Raw genomic sequence first — 18,708 nt, 5'->3', positions numbered from 1 at the left:
TCTTGGCCACACCTCCTCTGGTCAGCGGTTCTAATTCCAGTTGGACGGCAGCTGGAAGTGGAGAAAGGCATGTGTGTCAACACCACTGCGTAGCCAGCAAGCCCTAATTACCTAGCCCTGTGAGGCCGCGAGCACACTCCGCCACCTGGTTCTGCTTAGGGGGAGTTTTCTGCCATGAGCACCGGCCCTGTGCCTCCTCGAGCAGAGTCCTGAACCCTGGGAAGGGAGCGAGGCTTCTCAGCTAGCTTTACGCTGACAAAGGGCTTTCTGCCTGTCAACCCAGCTCCCCAGCAAACCCCCATCCCCTCCCTACCACAGCCACCGGGCCTCCCTTTGGCAGGGCCCGAGGGCCCATGCTCGGGACAGGACGCCTAGCCCCTGGAGACTTCCTTCTGAGCTAGAAAAACAAGCGGCTGAAAACGTGCCTCACTGCAGCTGGGCCCCACCCGCTGAACCTATAGAAAGGCCCTGGAGTGGATTCAGCCTCACAGGAGAGGAAACCTGGCTCCGGCCTCACCCGCAGGGCCTGTTATGTCTGGCTCCAGAGGCCTTCCCCTCTGGGGTTTTCCATGCCTGTGAACTAGGCCCCATTCATTTCCCTGTGGTTTCGTGGGAATGTCCAAAACACTCAGCAGGTTGCAACAAGCCCAGGAGGAGAGGGGTCAGCGAGAGGCCCGAGCTGTGACGTGTGGTCGGCCCCACAGCCACGGCACCCTCCACTCGGCTGCTCGCAGCGGGGTGCCCTGCCGGCTGTGGGTGGGCGCCCATCGGCCAGCCTGCCACCCCCCACCCACCCAGGCCAGCTCTGTCGATAGCTCTGTCTCTGGGCCTCCACTTTCCAGCTCACCGGCCGCCGGCTCCACCCCGGCCCGACCTAGGAGATTGTCGCAACAAAGGTCTCTTCGAGCCTCCCATCCCCGGCAGTTCACCTCAGCGCCCATCCACCCGCCGGCCCATCCCACCCCAACTCCGGGGGCCCTTGCGGTTTTCCACCACACTACACTCAGTTTGGGGCTGCTGGGAGAGCAGCAGGTCCCCGCGAGGGTGGCCGCCTCCCCCCGCCCACGGAGGAAGGGAGAAGGGGCCACGCTGGGGCACGCAGCGCTTGTGAGAGGCCCGGTGGCCGCCTTCACAGCCACAGCAGAGCCCGAGGGCTCCCGGGCCTGCAGTGAGGATGTGCCCAACTGGGGAAAATCTGGTCTTCAGAAGAAATGATTTGAAACTGGCTGGGAGCAATTCTTATCAAATTTCCAAGTTAGCAGTTTTCACCAAGTGCTAATGGAACAGTCTCTGTGAGTGGCCTAATTCCATCTGCGTGAGATTCCCACAGAGTTGTGACAAGTACCCTGGTGGCTGGGGGCAGAAGAGGCTGTTCTAGTCTCTCACTTGCTTTTGGTCTTTGAAAGCTGATGCCTTTTCAGGTTTGGGTAACAGCCATGCCACTCTGCCCTGGCTGCCCGGCTCCCCCGTCGTTTCCAAAGCCACTTTCTGAGTGTTCTGGTTATGGAAGGGGTGGGGTGAGTTTCTCATCTGGTTTAGCTGGTAAAATGAATCTGGAAACGGAACATCTTGCCAGGCAGGGTTGAGGGGGTAAGTGCAGAGGAGCCAGGGGCCCAAGGGCAAGGGCCGGGGGTCCGGCCTGCCTGTCAACACCAAGCCTGGGCTCAGGAGAGACCCTGCCGCCCATGCCGGCCTCTCTCTGCTTGTCTAGATGGGCCGAATTCTAAGGGAGGGAGAGCAGGCAGCTGACCTTGGGTCTGGACTGTGCCTGCCTCTGCTGCAGGGCAGAGACCCGCCCCCCGCACCCCCCCGAGGCTTCCTCTGTCCCTGGACCTTGTTGAGGTGGCCACTTTATTTGTTGACCTGATAGATATGGGCCTTTGTCTTCTCTCCTTTGCCCAGTGGACAGTTGCAGGGACAGTGTCCTCGTGCCAGCGCTCCGAGGTTACCCAGCTGCTCTTCACACAGGGGCCTCTTGTGTTCTGGGGCTGTTGGTTACCAGATGTCCTCCCTGAACGCTCAGGACAGCTCAGGACAGGGGGCTGGGGAATATGGGATCCCGCCCCCCTCCTCCCCTGCCAGGCTGTGCCCCTGAGCAAGACCCTTCCTCTCCGGGCCACGGGAGCTCCAGGCTGCTGTAAGGAGATAGCCCGTCCCTTCCTGCGGGGACAGACTCTGCATGGGGGCCCTCTCCAGGGCCCTCCTTGAGTAGAGGGCGGCTAGGACAGGCCTTCTCCTCTCTACCCAAACCATGTGGCCCGGCGTCCCCTCCTGGGAGCTCACAGCGCCAAGGGGACATCAGACTTCTTCCCTGGACACCCCCTCCTCCCCAAATGCAGGCTGGTCACATACTCACCCTCAGGTGCTCCCTCGCCATTAGCTCCTTTGCCTCTGAAATCACAGGCAGAGCAATCTCTTGGATACTTCAAGCAGCCATCAGAAAGCGTTACGGAGGCCCTCCTCACCCTCCCTTCAAACTGACCCGTGTCTCTTTCACTAATGAACGTATTGAGAGTCATCTATGTTTGGCAGCCTCCCTCACTCTTTAATCTTTGGTTTTCTGGATCCGTTTCCTGGCCCCACCGCTGTGGCACCGTGCTCCCGCTCGCCAACCCGGTGGCCTTCCCCGGCCTCCGTGTCTTCACAGCATTTGCCCCGCGGACAACCGTGCACTGGACCTCGTTCCCCCTCTCACGCCACCCTGCCAGCTCCTTCCCTCTTGCCCCTCTGTGCCCGGGGACGTCTCACCTGCTCCCAGAGCCTCATCGTGTGTGCATCTCGGACTCTGGCGTGACCTGCCCTCTCTTGCTGCCTCTGGCTGCTTCTCACAAGCCCTCAGTCTCCAGCTGTCACCCTAACTGTGCCCAGCCCCTGGTCCCTGTGCTCCCCTTCACCATATTCTTCACGCCTATCCTTCGCCTCGCACCCCAGCTCCCCAGAGCAGTGCCAGTGCTGGAGGCTGGCACCCCAGGCCCCTACTGGCCTTCCCCTGCAGCACAGCCCTCCTCCCCCTTCCCTCGGTTCCTTAGTCTCCAAATGCGGCTGATGCTTTTCTAGATGTGTTTTGCCTCCACACCTTTACTCTTCCGTCCTTTCGTGTAAAGTGTTTCCCTCCTTGCCATCTCTTGGAATTGACCTGCCCACAAGGCTCTCTGGTGGCAGCAGGGCATCGAGGTGACACGGGCCCGTCTGCGAATCAGCTGTGGGACTCGGAGCCAGGCACATTTCCTTTTTGCTCTGTAAGCTCCCCTCACACAGAAAGGGATAGAAACCCCTCCCAGGGCTGCAGGGGGCTTTAAGGGACCGCGCGTCCACACCTCAGCTACCCAGGCGCTTCAGGATTGTCTCTCCCTCTCTCACTGCACGCAGGGCAGAACCAGGCTGCAACAAGCAGCTCAGAAAAGACGTGAGGACGAGTGAAAACAGACAGAGGCTCTAGCTGGGGAGGTCGTCAGGAAATAAATAACAAGGCCGCTGTGGTCTCCCAAGTGCAGAGCACCGCCCCTCAGGCTGGGGTGGGGAAGCCGGCAGGCCTGTTGCTGCTCTAGCGCCGCCTTGTTCGGGGAAGGGACTCAGTCAGGCCCGTTTCTCAGGGCTGTAAGTTGTGGCAGCAAAGTGTCAGGGGCCAGAAGTACACGCGTGAGGGCTGTGGGCCCAAGCAGAACAGGCCGTGGTGGCAGGCATCCAGCCCTCCCAACTCCCGAATGCACCCATCCTGGGGATCTGCGCGAATTTATGGAGTGTCCGGGCCCTGTGCTGGGGCCGAGGTAGACAGCCTTGGGCTGGGGAGGGGAGATACGGTGGTGATCAGAGGCAGTCACCGCAGTGTGAGCAAAATGCTGGGATGGGATCCCCAGGAAGCACATAGAGTCCGTGCCCCGTGCTGCCTCCCCAGGAAGAAGAGAGGAGAGGGGGCCAGCATCTCAGCCGAGAGCGCAGCAGTGAAGTGAGACAGAAGAGAGAAGAGCCACGGAACTCAGCATGGCTACACCGTGGGGGGCGGAGGGTGGGGAGAAGAAAGAGGCGACTCTGGGCACACGACACAAAGCCGGGTAAACCTCATTTTACCAGGAGGTGGACGCCACCGAAGGGCATCAGGCAGGAGTGGGACGTGATCAGGTGTGCCTTCGAGAAAGAATGCCCCACTTTGGGCGTAAAGAAGTATGGGGCGCCTGGGTGGCTCAGTTAAGTGTCTGACTTCAGCTCGGGTCATGATCTTGTGGTTCGTGGGTTCGAGCCCCGCGTCAGGCTCCGTGCTGGCAGCTCAGAGCCTGGAGCCTGCTCCAGATTCTGTGTCTTCCTCTCTCTCTGCCCCTCCTCTACTCAGGCTGTCTCTCTCTGTCTCTCTCTCAAAAATAAACATTAAAAATTTTTTAAAAAAAAGAAGTAAACCACAGGGTGCCACTAGAATTAGGGAGGCCGGTTGGTCAATGCTGGAGGCCTGACCGAGGTGGTGGCTTTGGGGCAGGAGGGCAGCAGGAGCCCCCGGGGATCCTTCTGCATGTTCAGCCCAAATCCTTGTCTTGGGGCACCCAGCCGGTCACATTCACGGCATGCACGAAATTGTCCTATTTCGTTAAGGCCAAGCACTTGTATATTTGCATCTCCATTTGTCGGGTAAATAAATTGAGACTCAGAGAGGTTTAAAAATGTATCTGCAGTCCCGCAGCTTGTGAGGGGCAGAGCTGGAAGTCCAGGCAAGCTACTGAGCTGGTGGCCACTCGCCTCTCCTCTCCACATGGCACGGCCTCTGCGCACGGAGCAAGGAAGGGAGCAGGACAAGTAGCAGGAGAGGTGAAGAGCAGGAACCTCGCCGCAGGCCACCACCCTCCCTGTCCCTCGAGGGGCTTCTTGGCCACAGACACACCCAGGCCCCTAAGTAACAAAACTCCTGGAGCGAGGGTTTCCCAGCCGAGCAAGGGCGCGTTCAGTCCAGGCCCCGGATGGCCGGGAATGGGCACCCTTCCTCCGAGAGGGCAGATGTTTTACCCCATCTCTCATTTCGCCCCTGTGTGACCCCTGCCAGGTAGAGCATCCTTTCCCAGACGTCATCCCTCAAGTTCAGTCCTCAGTACGCGGTAAATGCCGCGTCTGGTAGCTTCTTGTAGTCCTGATGCACGTTAGCGTCTCAAAGGTGAAGGGATGTCCCATAAGAAAAACGTCAAATAAAACCCCGCCCTAGCATCTCCTATATATTAATACTTTTTTTCTTTAAGTAACGTTACCGCATTTTAGAAAACACCGTTCTGGACCAAAGTCGTCTCTGCTGTGTGAGGAGTGTGTATACTTGTGAGTAGGTTGCTTGTGGCTTTTGCCCGCCCTCTGCCGTGGCGGGTGAGGGACTCTGACAGCTCTAGACTTGTTCGGCTTCTCGCTGGGACGAGAAGCCTTCAACCTGCCCCTCCGCCTCCCCCCCACCCCCCACGCCCAGCACCTGGAAGCCCAGAGCACAGGTAAGTGGGATCCTGAGAACGAGTGCTGACGAGCTGGCATCCTGGTTCGGCCCCCAGCCAGCTGTGCGGCTGTCTGTCACAGACCCCCCCCCCCCAAGACCTCCAGAGTTGTGGGTCCCCAGTGGCACTGGGCTCCAAATGCTCAGCAGATGCCAGGACTGGAATCAAGGCCCCATCTCCAAGGGCTTGGCTTGCTGTTCTGGAAGGTGATCCTGGCCAGTCCTGAGCCCCCCTTTAGAGCACTTGCCAGGAAGTTGCTGACTTCAAACCCCCTCCCCTGCCACCTTCCCAGCAGGGCTGAGTGATCTCATGCTTAAGAGCAAACATCACACGCTGGAACAGAAGGAGGGGACGGGTTATGACCAGGGCAGGTACCCAGATTGGGGAGCAGAGCCCAAGGCCACGGCGGCCCACAGGCCTCCGTCCCCACCTCCCAGACTCCAGCGTGTGACATTTGCTCTCAGGGGCGCGTCCTAACCACCCAGAACAGCTTGGGGCATCGTCTGAGGCCTGCCTGCTGGGTCTGTGCATGCAGCCCTGGCCCCCAACAGGGGAAGGAGATCAGGGTGAAGGGATGCCATCTGTCCACGTGTCTCTTCTGATCACCCTGCCTTCCCTCAGAGCGCAAGCCTTCAGCCCCTTTGACTACGGAGAAAAACACTGAATGGGAGCCCAAAGACCCCTGGACCACAGGCTGCAGGGCTGCAGTTTATAAACTAAGGCTCTTTCCTGCCCAGAAGTTCCTGGGTTCTAAGCTGCTCCTGCCACGTCCCAGGTCCTGTGGAAGGAAGATGCTGGGGGGCCCCCTGCTGGCCGATCCGTGGAACTGACCCATGGTGGGTCGGGGGCAACCTGTTGAACCCAACGAGGGGGACTTTGCAGGCCTCAGATGAGAGCAGAGACATCCACCTGGCCCACCCCCAGTAGCTGCCAGCCCAGTTCTCCCTCCGTGATGCCTAGCCCTGTTTTTGACAGTGAATTCTGAACTCCGTGGAATCTGGCTGCCGGCCGCTTGGCATTTCCTTGGCCTTCCTGTTCCCACACTCCACTGGGGACCGTCCTCCAGCAGCAATGTGTCCCTCCCAACCACCCCAGGATGGCTGCCACAATGCTCCAGGCCCCGCTTCTGCTTCCTTGTCCTCACAGTTTGTGTGTTCTCTCTACCCCTCCCTCTCCCACCTGCTGGTATAAGAAGGATGTTAAGGACAGGTTGTGAGGAAATGGTCCCTGCCGCTATCCTAGAACACTAATGAGCCGTGGCAACACCCAGGGAGTCCAGGCTTATTGCTACACCACCTCCCAGTTTGGTGACATTGACGTTTTCCTGGGATGAATGCTTGATATCAGCAAACCATCTTGGAGAGAGTTCCACGGGCTACCCTCTTAACTCCTGCCTCCCTGTCATGAGGGAGGCACTGAAGACACTCGGGGAGAAATGAGCCCCTGGGAGGCACCACAGGACCTCTCCAAGGTCAGCCTCTGCATCTCAAGCTTTGCCAGACTTTCTTCTCTCCAGGTTAACGAGAGCACACTTGTGTTTCTCCCACCGGCTTCAGGAGACTCGTGGGACTGCACTGGGGGTCCAGGGAGGACAAGTAGTGGGGTCGCTGGAGAAGCAGCTTGACTTGGTTCTTTTGTCACTGCCTGAGGCTCTGGGCATTGGCTGCACCCTCCTCATTCCCTTCCTTCCTATTCTCATCCTTACTTGAGACCATGAGAGATGAGGTGGGAGAGCCCCTGCAGAAAGTGGGAACAGATGCAAGGCTCTGCCTGGGGAGGCACCCCATGCATTCTGTTCCTTTGACCCGAGCAGTGGGAGTCAGGTGGAGGGGACAGGCTGGAACACCACAGCCCAGCCTTCTCCTCCTGCTCTGCTCAGCACTCCCAGCCTGCATCCTGACCACAACCCTGCTATGGGGGCATGCTGCCCCCTGCTGGCCACACTGGCAAAACACAGCCCAGGGTCAGCCACAAGGTTATATAGGTGTTCCCTTTTCAACCAAGCTTGCAGCTGGGCTGGAGACTCCAGGGCTCCAGGGAACAGACCGTGTGCCCCCCCGCCCACAAGGACTCTCAGACTGCACGGGGAGACGGGTCTAGAACCGTCTGGCACCCAGTAGTGTTTGTTGAGTGAACAGATGAATGCATGAAGGTATGCCATCTGAAGCATTTAGGTGATAATGGTCTCTAGTATCAGACATTTATTGAGCAGGAACTGAGACTTCTCTTGGGTTGACAAGATCTAAATAGGATGATCAAGTATGGAGAGTCAAACAGTGCTAGACTGTGACACAGGTGACCATAGAACAGCCTGGCTCTTGTTGACAGATGGCTAGTTAGCAGTAAGTACCCAGAGGGGTGATGGAGACGGCCTTCAGCCTGGGCCTTCAGGGAAGGTGAGGAAAAGGCAAATAAGGGGGGATCGATGGCAGGGATGAAACTTACAGGGCGGAGTACAGACTGGAGGTTTGGTGTGGAAGGCGGGGAGAGAGGGAAGCACATCCTGTGTCTTAAGGCCGATGACGTGCCAGGCACAGGGCCTGCCCTTGTGACATGTGTTACTCCCATTGGTTTGCACAACCGCCCTGTGAAGCAGGGGCTACTACCCCTATGCTACATTTGAGGGAAAGGAGGATCGGGAAAGGTCCGTGTTGTGCAGGGCCCTACAGCAGATGCATCGAGCCGGGGTTCAGACGTCCCTCCACTCGGGAGATGGTGATTGGGTTCAGGTGCCTGAACTCAAAGGTTTTTCAGCGGGAAGTGATGTGCACAAGGACAGATTGGGGAGCAGAGGGAGGCAGAATGGTCATTTAAGTGGCTGTTACAGGGGGGCGTGGGTGGCTCAGTCGGTTAGGTGTCCAACTTCGACTCAGGTCATGATCTCACGGTTTGTGGGTTCAAGCCCCGCATCAGGCTCTGTGCTGACAGCTCAGAGCCTGGAGCCTACTTCGGATTCTGTGTCTCATTCTCCCTCTGCCCCTACCCTGCTTGTGCTCTGTCTCCCAAAAATAAATAAATGTAAAAAAAAAAATTTTAAATGGCTGTTACTGCACAGTAGGGTATAAAGGAACTCCTCATTCCACACACAGGGTTTCCTTCATGTACAAGGGCCAGCTGAGACCTGACCCTTCAGTCCTGCACCTGAGCTGTATCCCTGCCCCATGGTGGGCCAGTCCAAAGTCATCCCCACAGAGGAGGGGCTAGGAGTGCAGGCTCGGGTGGGCCTCCTCCCGAGACCCAGATCTGGCCCAGTCCCTCTGGTGGTGCTGTCGCCAGAGGGCCATTTCCAGCCCCTCTTCCTCGTAGAGAGGGCTTCTGGGAGATTGGTTTGTTCTCGGGGCGGCTTGGCAGGCCAGAGCCACACTTCTGCCCTGGCAGGCCCGGTCTGGGGGGAGGAGGGGCTCTGTCAGCTCATGCTCGTTCTCCCCCCGCCCCCATCACTGGCTGCTTTTCTTTCCGAGAGCTTGGCCAGGTGACAAGGCTAACCCTGAAACATTACCCACACCTCCAGGAAGAGGAAGTGCGTCCCTGGCCTCCGGCTGCTTGCTGCCAGGGCTCCCGGAGCTTGCTTACTCCTTGACCTCTTCTGCCTCTGTGGGAGAAGCACAGGCTCGACATGCAGCTTGGGGGCCCAGATTAAAGGCAGGGGGGAGACCTCCCTGAACTGAGCGAGACTTTCCCTGTACAGCACACCCTGGCCACGGTGGCCACAGCATGCCCGAGCCCCCTTTCCAGGGGCTTCAGCTCTTACACGTGTGTGTGATCTGTTTATCCTCCCACGGGAGCCCCGGGTGCGGGAAGCAGCATATGGCCTCCTGCCCCAGATGTGGGGGCTGGGGGTGCTGACCTCAGGGCTATGTGATCCAGTTTCCTATTCTGCCTGCTCCTTTCATCCCCCATCCGTCCCCGGTCCTCTCCCTGGGTCCTTGGTGTACCTTTGTCTCTTGAAGCCATATCTGTTGATACTTGTTTATTCTAATTACACTTTAACTGTCTGGGATTTGGTCACCTCAACTGCACGTTTGCCTTGCCCCAGAACGGGCAATCCCTCTTGCCCTCTGCGACTCTCCTGTTCATCTCCCCTGGGGGAGAAGGGAGCCCTGGGTCTGCTGACCGCCTTCCACATACCCCCAGGAAGCCCTCTGAGTTCTCATGGCATACCTGGGTGCCTTGTTTTCGTACAGCCGGTGCGCCCCTGAGTGTTCTAGGAGGCTAGTCATTCAGCAGAGCTCCTTGCCGAGCACCTTCTTCCAGTCAGGTGGGGTTGGGGTGCTGGGGTGCCAAACACTGGGGCTACAGCAGGGAATAAGACGGATGCCATCCCCCCCGTCCAGTCGGGGAGGTGGTGTGCAACCTCACGCATCAGCAGAGAAGAGTGATACAGACTGGTTAGCGCAGAGAGGGGCCCAAGCAGGGGAACAAGCCGGGAGACAGGACAGTGTCTCAAGGCTGAGACTCAAGGGTACATGAGAGCCAGCCCACAGAGAGCCTGGGAGAGAAGGGGAGCAGCAGCCCCTGACCCCTGCTGGTTCCCCCCGCTGCAGGCTCGTGGAGGAGTTCATGCTCTTGGCCAACATGGCAGTGGCCCACAAGACCTACCGCGCCTTCCCTGAGCGTGCCCTGCTGCGCCGGCACCCCCCGCCCCAGACCAAGATGCTCAATGACCTCATGGAATTCTGTGACCAGATGGGGCTGCCCATGGACTTCAGCTCTGCCGGGGCCCTCAACGTGAGTGCCGGGAGTGTAGGGGAGGGGGAGACCCTAGGGGAGAAAGCCTCCAAGTCACAGAGGCCCTGGCCATGGGCCATGCTCCCCACCAGGACCGGGCCAAGGGAAGGCAGTCAACACCCATCTATCTATGGGCAGGGATCCTGTGGCCAGGGATGGGCGGGGCTTGGGTCCAGAAACTTTCAGTAAGGGGCTGAGATGATTGGAAGCCAGAGAATGTTTTTTACGGTAAGTAGGGTCAAATGTTTCCTGCCTGGATCTAAGCCTTATGGGGCTTGGGGACCCATGACTTCAGCTCCGATCCCACGGAAGGGAGGCTGCTCCCATCTGTGCTGTAAGCCTGGGGTGGGCAAAGAGGCACCTTAGGTCAGACAACTGGAAACCAGTCTCTCCCTCTAGCCAATAAGACGGACTGACCTCAGAGCAGGACATGGGCTGGGGCTGCTGGCCCCCTGCAGCCCACCGTGGCCATCTGAGCACGGTCGAGCCCCTCAGCATACCCTTCCTCCCCAGAGCCAGGTCTCAGATGGTCAGAGGGTGACAGGGGCCCCAGAGCCAACCCAGGCTTGACTGCATATCACACGGGTTTGCTTCTAGAAAAGTCTGACCAAAACATTTGGAGATGACAAGTACTCACTGGCCCGGAAGGAGGTGCTCACCAACATGTGCTCCCGGCCCATGCAGGTAAGGAGGGGCCTCGTCCCCATCCTCCCTTTTCTCTTAGGAGCATCCATGGCCTCCACACACACAGGAACTAAGGGGAGGGGTGGGGAGCACCCCCAGGCAACACCTAGGACAGGTGAGCCCTGGGCTCCTGAGCCTGATCTGCCTCCTACACAGACTTGCCTGCCTCATCTGCTCAAGGACGGCTTCTACAGGGCTGTTAAAGGGCCTCGTTTGAGCCTCACTCCCCCCTTCACGTGGCGTCTGGGGCTCTGTTTCCTAGCAGAAGGCAGGGAGTCCCCACAGGGTGTACGCTAAGCCTTTGGTGCCCAGTCGCCACAAACCAGACCAGCTTAAGGAAGGGAATGGGGCGCTGGTCAGCAACTCAGTTGGACGGGCACCCCGGAGGGGAGAGATTGTCTTGTCTCCTGCAGCAGCCTGCCCAGGGGAGCAGTCATCAGCCCCTACCACGGCTTCTGGACCCCAGGCAGAATTGTCTCCCTCTCGCCAGCTAGTAGAGGAGGATTTAGACCATGGGCCTGTGTCTGCAGGCAGGGTGACAGGCTGGCAGCCTGGGAGGTAGACAGTGAGCTTGCTCCTAACAGCAGGTCTCAGCCCTCTGGCAGGCACAAGCATCTTGGGAAGGAGCCACCCCACCAGCCTGTCAGGTCAGCGGGAGCCACAGATACTAATGGGACCAGCTCTGGGCCCCGGTCTGACTGAGGGGCAGTGACAAACCATTTTTCAGGGGCTCGGTCACTGCAGGTTCAGTCTGTTCACAGGAACCAGGTCACCTCAGCTGGCCACAGCCGATTTATTTTCTGACAGTCATATTTTCTGCCAGGAATGGGGTCATCCGGGCCCGTGTGGTCTGGCTGCCTTTCCCCTGCCCCCAGTCACCATTGTCTGCCCCCACCCAGCCCCTTAAAGCCACACAGAGGGGCAGGTGTGCCTGTGGCCAAGGGGCTCGATGTCACTCTGCCCTCCAGTTACTCTGAGATGCAGTAGCCCCTGGGTCCCAAGATCTACCTGTTGACTGTGCCGTGAGGGCTAATTGGGCTCCCGTTCCCTGCCCCCAGCCTCTGGAAGGCATCCACCTCCAAGGTCAAACTAGCCCCGGAGAAAGGAGCCTTCCTCTCCCGAGTCAACCAGAGCCTTTAAATAGAGTGGACTTCTGGCCTTGCCTGCCAGTAAGTGACCTTAACAGCCAGCCTTTGTCTGGGGAGCTGAGGGCAGGGGGTTGTTGGAATTTCTGAAGTGCCCCTGTTCTCCCAGTCCTGAGAACTGGGACAAGGACAGGGGACCGGGCAGGGGCGGTAGCAGTGAGCACAAAAGTCCCAAGTAAGGTGCTGGAACTGGGCACCAGGGCTGTCCCCGGAGCATCTGGTCCCTGGGAAAGCCACAGCCCTCACCCATCCCACCCTGCCCAGAGACACCTTCTCCAGCCAGAAAGGGGACCAGGGCCTCCGTCCTCCTCACCCCTGATCATCTGGGCCACCCCCGAGAACGAGGCCCAGACGTGGCTTGGAGTGGAGGCTGCTCCCACCTCTCCCGGGGACTTGCCCCGGACATAACCCAGGTCCCAGCAGGAGCTGGAGGGGAAGAGGTCTCAGGGAGCTGGGCCGGCCATCCCAGCTGTGCCCTGGATTCCAGGGCCGACGTACACAGAGTAACCGGAGCCGGCTGTCCGTTTGGCCAAGTGCACAGGCGGGTGTGTGCAAACGGAGCAAGTGAGTGAGCACACAAGGGTGTGACTTTGGCCCTAGATGAGGAACCTGTTCTCTTGCTCCCAGGCAGCAGCGGCGTCCTTGATTCCCAGCCCCGGAAGCTTGGGGACCACTGGGCAAGCAGCTGCAGGGACGGTGGCCAAGGCTCCCGGATGGCAGAACCACTACGGGCCTGGAGCTATTTGCTGGGCCCCCAGAGAAACTTGGCCTCTCTTCAAGCACCCCAGTCATCGTTTCTCCCCTGCAGAAGGGCATTTTGAGCTCAGACCTCTTGAGTCTTGGCTCAGGGCAGCTTGTCAGGGACAAGAAGGGCTGAGGCCGGTGGCTGGCAAACCTCTCCCTCCCTTGGCTGGTGCAGGGTTGAGTATGGGGGGTACAGAGGTGCCAGGGTGCAAGCATCGCCTCTAGCAGGACGGGCATCGGGGCCAGAGGTCGTGAGGTTGGTCACAACAAAGACTAGGCCTGGGCCACAGAGGAAGAGCCAGGCACCCCCAGTCCATTTCATTCTGGGCGGGTAGTAGGAGTCCTGGGCCTCCTCTGCTACTTCCCATTCCGGCCGCGTGGTGGTGGTGGAGGTGGACTTCGTGTCCTTGCAGAGCCCCGTAGCCTCCTCGGCGTCTGCTGCTGCCTCCACGGGACGTCTGCGGCCCCTTGTCCAGCATGGCCACAGGCCTCCCCTCTGCTCCCTGTTGCACAGTAGCTGCCCCATCCCCATCCCGTGGAGGGGCAGACCAGAAACAGCTCCCTCCTTGTTGCCGGCGGTAACAGCCCCGAAAACTCGGCAGCGGCCGGCTGAGGGGGAGGATGAGCTCCTCCCCAGCTGCCCTCACAATTCAGCAGGTGGGCGGCCCTCCCTGAGGGCTCGGGTGTCCGGTCCCACAGGGCTCAGAGGGAGGAGGTTTCCAACCATCCTGAGGTTTCCCAGCACCTCCTGGGCCCCACAGAGGCGGGGTGGGCCCCTTATGGTGCTCTTTGGCCTGTTCTGCATGCTGCCATCACGAAGGGTCCGGGCAGTGCAGGGCAAGGCCCACGTTTGTCTTCAGCAGGAGAGGGGCATGGGCATCTCGTGGCTCTGCACAGCCTCGTGGCAGCCACACTGGTCCCCTTACAGAGGGTGGCTCCTGGCCTCCTCGGGCCTGTGGTCGGCCACCTGAAGCCTGGCAGTTCAGTCCACCCCCAAAACAGCCCATCATGAGACTCTGAGCATCACAGCCTGGCAGAGCAAACCCCACCCTGACCCGGCCTGGCCAGGTTCTAAGACTCACCTCCCATCCCCCCAGATGGCACTGTACTTCTGCTCGGGGACGCTGCGGGACCAGGCACAGTTCCGGCACTATGCCCTCAACGTACCACTCTACACCCACTTCACCTCCCCCATCCGCCGCTTTGCTGACGTCCTGGTGCACCGCCTCCTGGCCGCCACTCTTGGTAAGACAGCACTGGGGTAATGCAGGCTTGTGCCCGCCTGAGGGCTGCCCAGCCCCAGAGCGGGTCCCATGGCTCTATGTAGAGACTCCAGGGGGCAGACGGCCTGAGCAGCCGGGGAGCCTGGGCCCAGAAACGCCCTCTGTGAGCATGCTGGGGGTGGCTGCAGTGGGGCTCACTAAAATCCGATACAAAAGCCGGGGCTCGAGGACCCCAACCATGGCTGCCCACCTTGCCGGAGCCTCCGGAGCTGAGCAGCAGGAAGGCCTCTGCCCTGCATGGGTTTCCCAGGCCCCACCTTGCCTGGGCAGGGAGCACCATGCTTCCCGTCACCCAGCCGTGGCCGGCACACGCACAGCACCCTGCCAGCTGCCCCGCACCCACCCTCTTCCCAGGCTACAGGGAGCTGCCGGACCTGGAACCCGACGCCCTGCAAAAGCAGGCCGACCACTGCAATGACCGCCGCATGGCGTCCAAGCGCGTACAGGAGCTCAGCACCGGCCTCTTCTTTGCCATCCTCGTGAAGGTGAGGCCACCGGCCTGGCAGCCCCTCCCCCTCACCTACCCCACTCCCCCTCCTGGGCACCTGTTCACGGGGCGCCCTTAAGGAGCTCATGGGCCTTCGGCAGCTGGGGTGGGCCCTGGTGGGGATGGCATGTCCTGTGGCCAAGCCTTGGCTAGAGCTCCGTCCTGCAGGAAAGTGGCCCCCTGGAGTCAGAAGCCATGGTGCTAGGCGTCCTGAACCAAGCCTTCGACGTGCTGGTGCTGCGCTACGGGGTGCAGAAGCGTGTCTACTGTAATGTGAGTGCCCACGGCCACCCAGGCCAGGGTTAGGGACCTTCCGGGCAGGCACAGTGCTGAAGCGCACCCACTATGACATGGGAGCCGGGGACCTCATGGCATCTGTTGAAAGCCTTCCCTCCTCACAGACCCACCGAGCTGCATCGACTGCACACTGTGCTTTCACTTGCGTGTCCCCCAACCCTCTGCTGGGGTCTCCTCCATATCTCTCTGGTATCTGGGGGTTCCTGGCCCAGGGACACACTAGCGTGGAGGATGGGAGCACAGCGCAAGGTCCTTGATGTCCTCATGTGCCCTGGAGAATACAAGCTAAGGCAGTGACAATGGCATGCGGCAGCCGAGTGTATATACCTCCCCGACCTTGCTACCCTCTGCCACCCGGCACCAAGCCCACTTGTCGAGCCACGCCCGGACACCCAGCTGCACCTGCCTAGGATGAGGGATCCAGGCCAAGAGTCAGGCTTGGGCCCCTTCCCGAAGGACCCAGGCAACCAGAGAATGGGCCCCACCCTAACCAGTGCAGGGTGGCAGAGTGTGCAGGCTTTGGGGGGCGGAATTTTTTATAGGAATGTGAAGGAAGGAAAGATGAGAGAATGATCCAGGGCCACTCTGGAAACTATGTCCCCTGAAGGGAAGGAAGAGACCGGCCCTTGCCTTGGGTCCTGCCCTGTGTGATTATTTATTCAAGGTTCTTTCCAGGGGCACTTGGTGCCTGTGCCAACGCCATCTGAGGGGCCTGTTTCAGCTGACCTTGTGGTTGGCAGGTCACCACCTGGCCCTTGACCCTGGCTTTGACTTTCTTGACATCCAGAACACTTGGGGGAGTGCAGAGCCCCGCACATGGAGTGGAATAAGCATGGAATTAATACAGTGGAGCAAAGCGGAAGAGACAGAATGGAGTCCAGCTGGAATCAATCAGGGCTCTTGCCCTGAAGTTCATTGAGCAGGACAAAAGTTCAGGTCTAGGTCATCAGACAGATTTGGGTCTGCAGACAAGCCAGCCCTCAGCCTGTGTTAACAGACCCAGCACCCGCAGGGGGCGGCACCCCTCAGCCTTGGGTTCCCCGGTCCACCTTGGGCCTCAAGTAGACAGCCCCTGATGAGCCAGGACAGACTCAGCCCCTGCCACTCAGCACTCGGTCACCCTCAGGTCCTGCCTTAACGGAAGATGGCCTGGCAGGGCCTTCCTAAAGCTGGCCGGAGGTAAGAGCCAAAGGTGGGGGTGGTCCGTAGTCAGAGGTCAAGCAGCCGTCTGCTGGGAGTGGGGCGGGGAGCTCCTTCAAGGGCGGCCAGAAGCTGCCTCCCAAGCAGTGGGCAGCCTTTCGGGGTCAGAGGTGAGGGGGCGGCACGCAGAGCTCGCACCCCACAACACAGGCGTGTGTACCCCCAGGCGCTGCCCCTGCGGTCCCACCACTTCCAAAGGGTGGGCAAGAAGCCGGAGCTCACGCTTGTCTGGGAGCCTGAGGACCTAGAGCAGGAGCCGGTGCAGCAGGTCAGAACCAGGGGGTGGGGCAGCTCTTCCAGAATGCCACTGTGGGCCCGCCCGCCCCTCAGCTCTCGAGGAAGCCTTCCTCCTGCGGCACCCCTGCCCTGCTGCCCCTCCTGCACCCCCACCCCCACCCTCAAGCACTCAAGCTCCCGGTGGGCTTTCAGCTTCTACCTGCGAGACCCACACGGCTCGCCCGCATTACCTCCTTCGGGCCACGGCTTTCCGGCCCTGCCTTCCCTGCCTTGGGGACCCACTGCGGGGAGAGGACGGGGTTCTGCCTGTCCCCGTAAAGCAGGGTTTTCATTTTGGGGGTCCTTTTGAGAGTCCGATGAAAACCGTGGACTCCCTACCCCAGAAATTGCACGTAAGGTCTTCCCCACAGCACGCTCCGAAGGCCAGCCCCAGACCCCGGCTGTTTTTGCGGACACTGAGCGCTCACTTGTGCGCCAGACGACGGACACAGCCGTGTGTGCTTCCCTCACTTCCCACCAAGGCCCCCTGGCCTCAGTCCCCGAGCAGGCTGGGCTTACAGATGGGCAGACAGAGGCCTAGGGGGGCAGGGCGAGTGGGCCTGGGGCCCGGCTAGATGGACAGCGGCAGGCCCTTGTCCCTCCCGTCCCGCGGGACCGGCCCCTCACGACCCGTTCGGGTCACCACGCTGGCTCTGCTCTGCTGCAGGTCGTGACCATCTTCAGCCTGGTGGAGGTGGTGCTGCGGGCGGAGACCTCGGCCCTCAAGTACAGTGCCACCCTGAAGCGGCCGGGCCCCGAGGGCCCCCCGGGCCCGCAGGAGGCGGAGGAAGCGTGACGGTGACGACGGCGGCGGCCTCCAGCCCAGCCGCACCCCACCCACACGACGGCCCCACCCGCTGGCTTTTAGGAATAGGACCTTTTGGCACCAAAGGGGACTTTTAATTTGGTTTTTAACAACTCAGGGTTTTTGTTTTTATTTCTTCGTTTTGTTTTATTTTTGCAGCTCAGTTTTTAAACAAATTGTGGAGAGGAGAGGGTGGGGCCGGACGGAAGGCTGAGGCCTGGCTGGTGCTTAACCAGAGCAGAACAGGACCCGGTCCTCCCGGGAGGCCAGCCCCTCTTCTGCCTGCCCACCCACTGCCTTCCCCTGCCCAGGAAGCCGGGGGTTTTCAGCAAATCAGTGTCATGGAATAAAATCAGGTGTGAATTGCGGTCCGGTGTGTGGGGCATCCCTGGGAGGCCAGGGCCGCAGGGTGCCCCTGGGACCCACGACCGGGGACCTGGCTCGGGCTCCACCCCTCACAGCTGAGCTGAGATCGCCACCCTCCGGAACCTCTCTGTCAGTTCCAGGATGATTCACAGAGCTGGCCACATGTCACACTGTTGCCAGGGCCTCATTCCGGCTGATTAGAAATGTAATTAGTATGCAAGACAGCAAGCTCAGCCATCACCCTGCCTCAAGTGGCTGTGTCCGTCCCTGCCCCCACCACTTCCTCTCTGCCTGCTGGCCTCAGGATGGGGGAGGCACGGGTCCTATAACACCCCCCCCCCCCAGCTTCAGGTCCTAGGCCAGAGCTCTGAGTGGCCCTGTCCACACCCCCTTGGTTCAAGCTGGCCCCTCAGCACCTCCAGCGCCCGTCCCAAACCCTGGCAGCACCCTGAGGGGTCTTGGCCTGCCAGAGGGAAGGAGGGCCCTCAAACTGGCCTTCCCCACCAGGGATGGGAAAATGGGTGCCTGGTGGCCCTAGGCTGGCCTAGTCACCTGCCTGGCATCGTCCCGAGCGCCCACCAGTGGCACCGTCCTCGGGGACCCAGGGACAGAGATGGAGGGCCGTTGGGCGGTGCTGTCTCCCCAGCTGGCCTGACCACGGCCTGCACTCCTTCCCCACCTAACTGGGAAACCACAGATCAGCTTCCCCAGGAGCTGCCAGGAGCGAGGGTGAACGGTGCCCCTGGCCCCGGCTCCACCGTGCCGTTTCCTCTGGTGTCAGTATTAAGCCCATTTGATCTGGTGGCAGTGAATTTCCTTCAAAGAAAAACTCGGTACGATACCCGGGAGGAGGGCCTCGCAGGAAGTGGAGGGCTGATGGAGCCGCTGCTTTTGCTCACCGGCAGGCCATGGCCCGTCCTCATCCAGCACCAGGCTGGGTGTCAGAGGGGAAGGGAGGACACCGCTCAGTTCCTTTCTCTTCCTCCAGCACCCTAGCCAGCCTTCCAAGTGTCCATCTTGCCACCCCCTCTCCGTTCCTGTCCCCAGAACCTTCTCCTGCAGCCAAGTATCTGGAAAGGAAGACGGGTGAGGGTCTGGTGGTTTGGCATTTGGAGGAGGAGATTTCTGGGTGTTTGCTGTCCTGGGCAGCCCGAAAGAGCCCCAGTGCTGTCCCCGAAGGCCTCCCATGGAGCCTGGGAGCTGGGGGCAGGGCAGAGCCCCCATGGAGTGGCACCCCTCA

The 18,708-nt window shown here is 60.3% G+C and overlaps 1 protein-coding gene across 6 annotated transcripts in view; it reads left to right on the top strand.

Annotated features, from left to right (window-relative positions):
* Positions 1 to 17,470, top strand: part of DIS3L2 (DIS3 like 3'-5' exoribonuclease 2) — a 346,483-nt gene extending 329,013 nt beyond the window's left edge. For 5 of the 6 annotated variants that reach the window (XM_058701221.1, XM_058701232.1, XM_058701196.1 and 2 more), the window contains 7 exons: positions 9,998 to 10,181; positions 10,779 to 10,865; positions 13,852 to 13,999; positions 14,392 to 14,522; positions 14,693 to 14,797; positions 16,188 to 16,289; positions 16,965 to 17,470. In XM_058701221.1, coding sequence (XP_058557204.1) covers positions 9,998 to 10,181; positions 10,779 to 10,865; positions 13,852 to 13,999; positions 14,392 to 14,522; positions 14,693 to 14,797; positions 16,188 to 16,289; positions 16,965 to 17,093 — 886 coding nt within the window. In that variant the 3' untranslated portion in view covers positions 17,094 to 17,470. The remainder of the gene's footprint in view (positions 1 to 9,997; positions 10,182 to 10,778; positions 10,866 to 13,851; positions 14,000 to 14,391; positions 14,523 to 14,692; positions 14,798 to 16,187; positions 16,290 to 16,964) is intronic. The other variant, XM_058701212.1, reaches the window with a different exon arrangement.
* Positions 17,471 to 18,708: the final 1,238 nt, after the last annotated feature.

This window comes from Neofelis nebulosa, chromosome 2 (genome assembly GCF_028018385.1).
Source record: "Neofelis nebulosa isolate mNeoNeb1 chromosome 2, mNeoNeb1.pri, whole genome shotgun sequence".
Taxonomy (NCBI): domain Eukaryota; kingdom Metazoa; phylum Chordata; class Mammalia; order Carnivora; family Felidae; genus Neofelis; species Neofelis nebulosa.
Note: the sequence above shows the minus strand (reverse complement) of the source record. Positions and strands in the feature narration are given on the sequence as shown.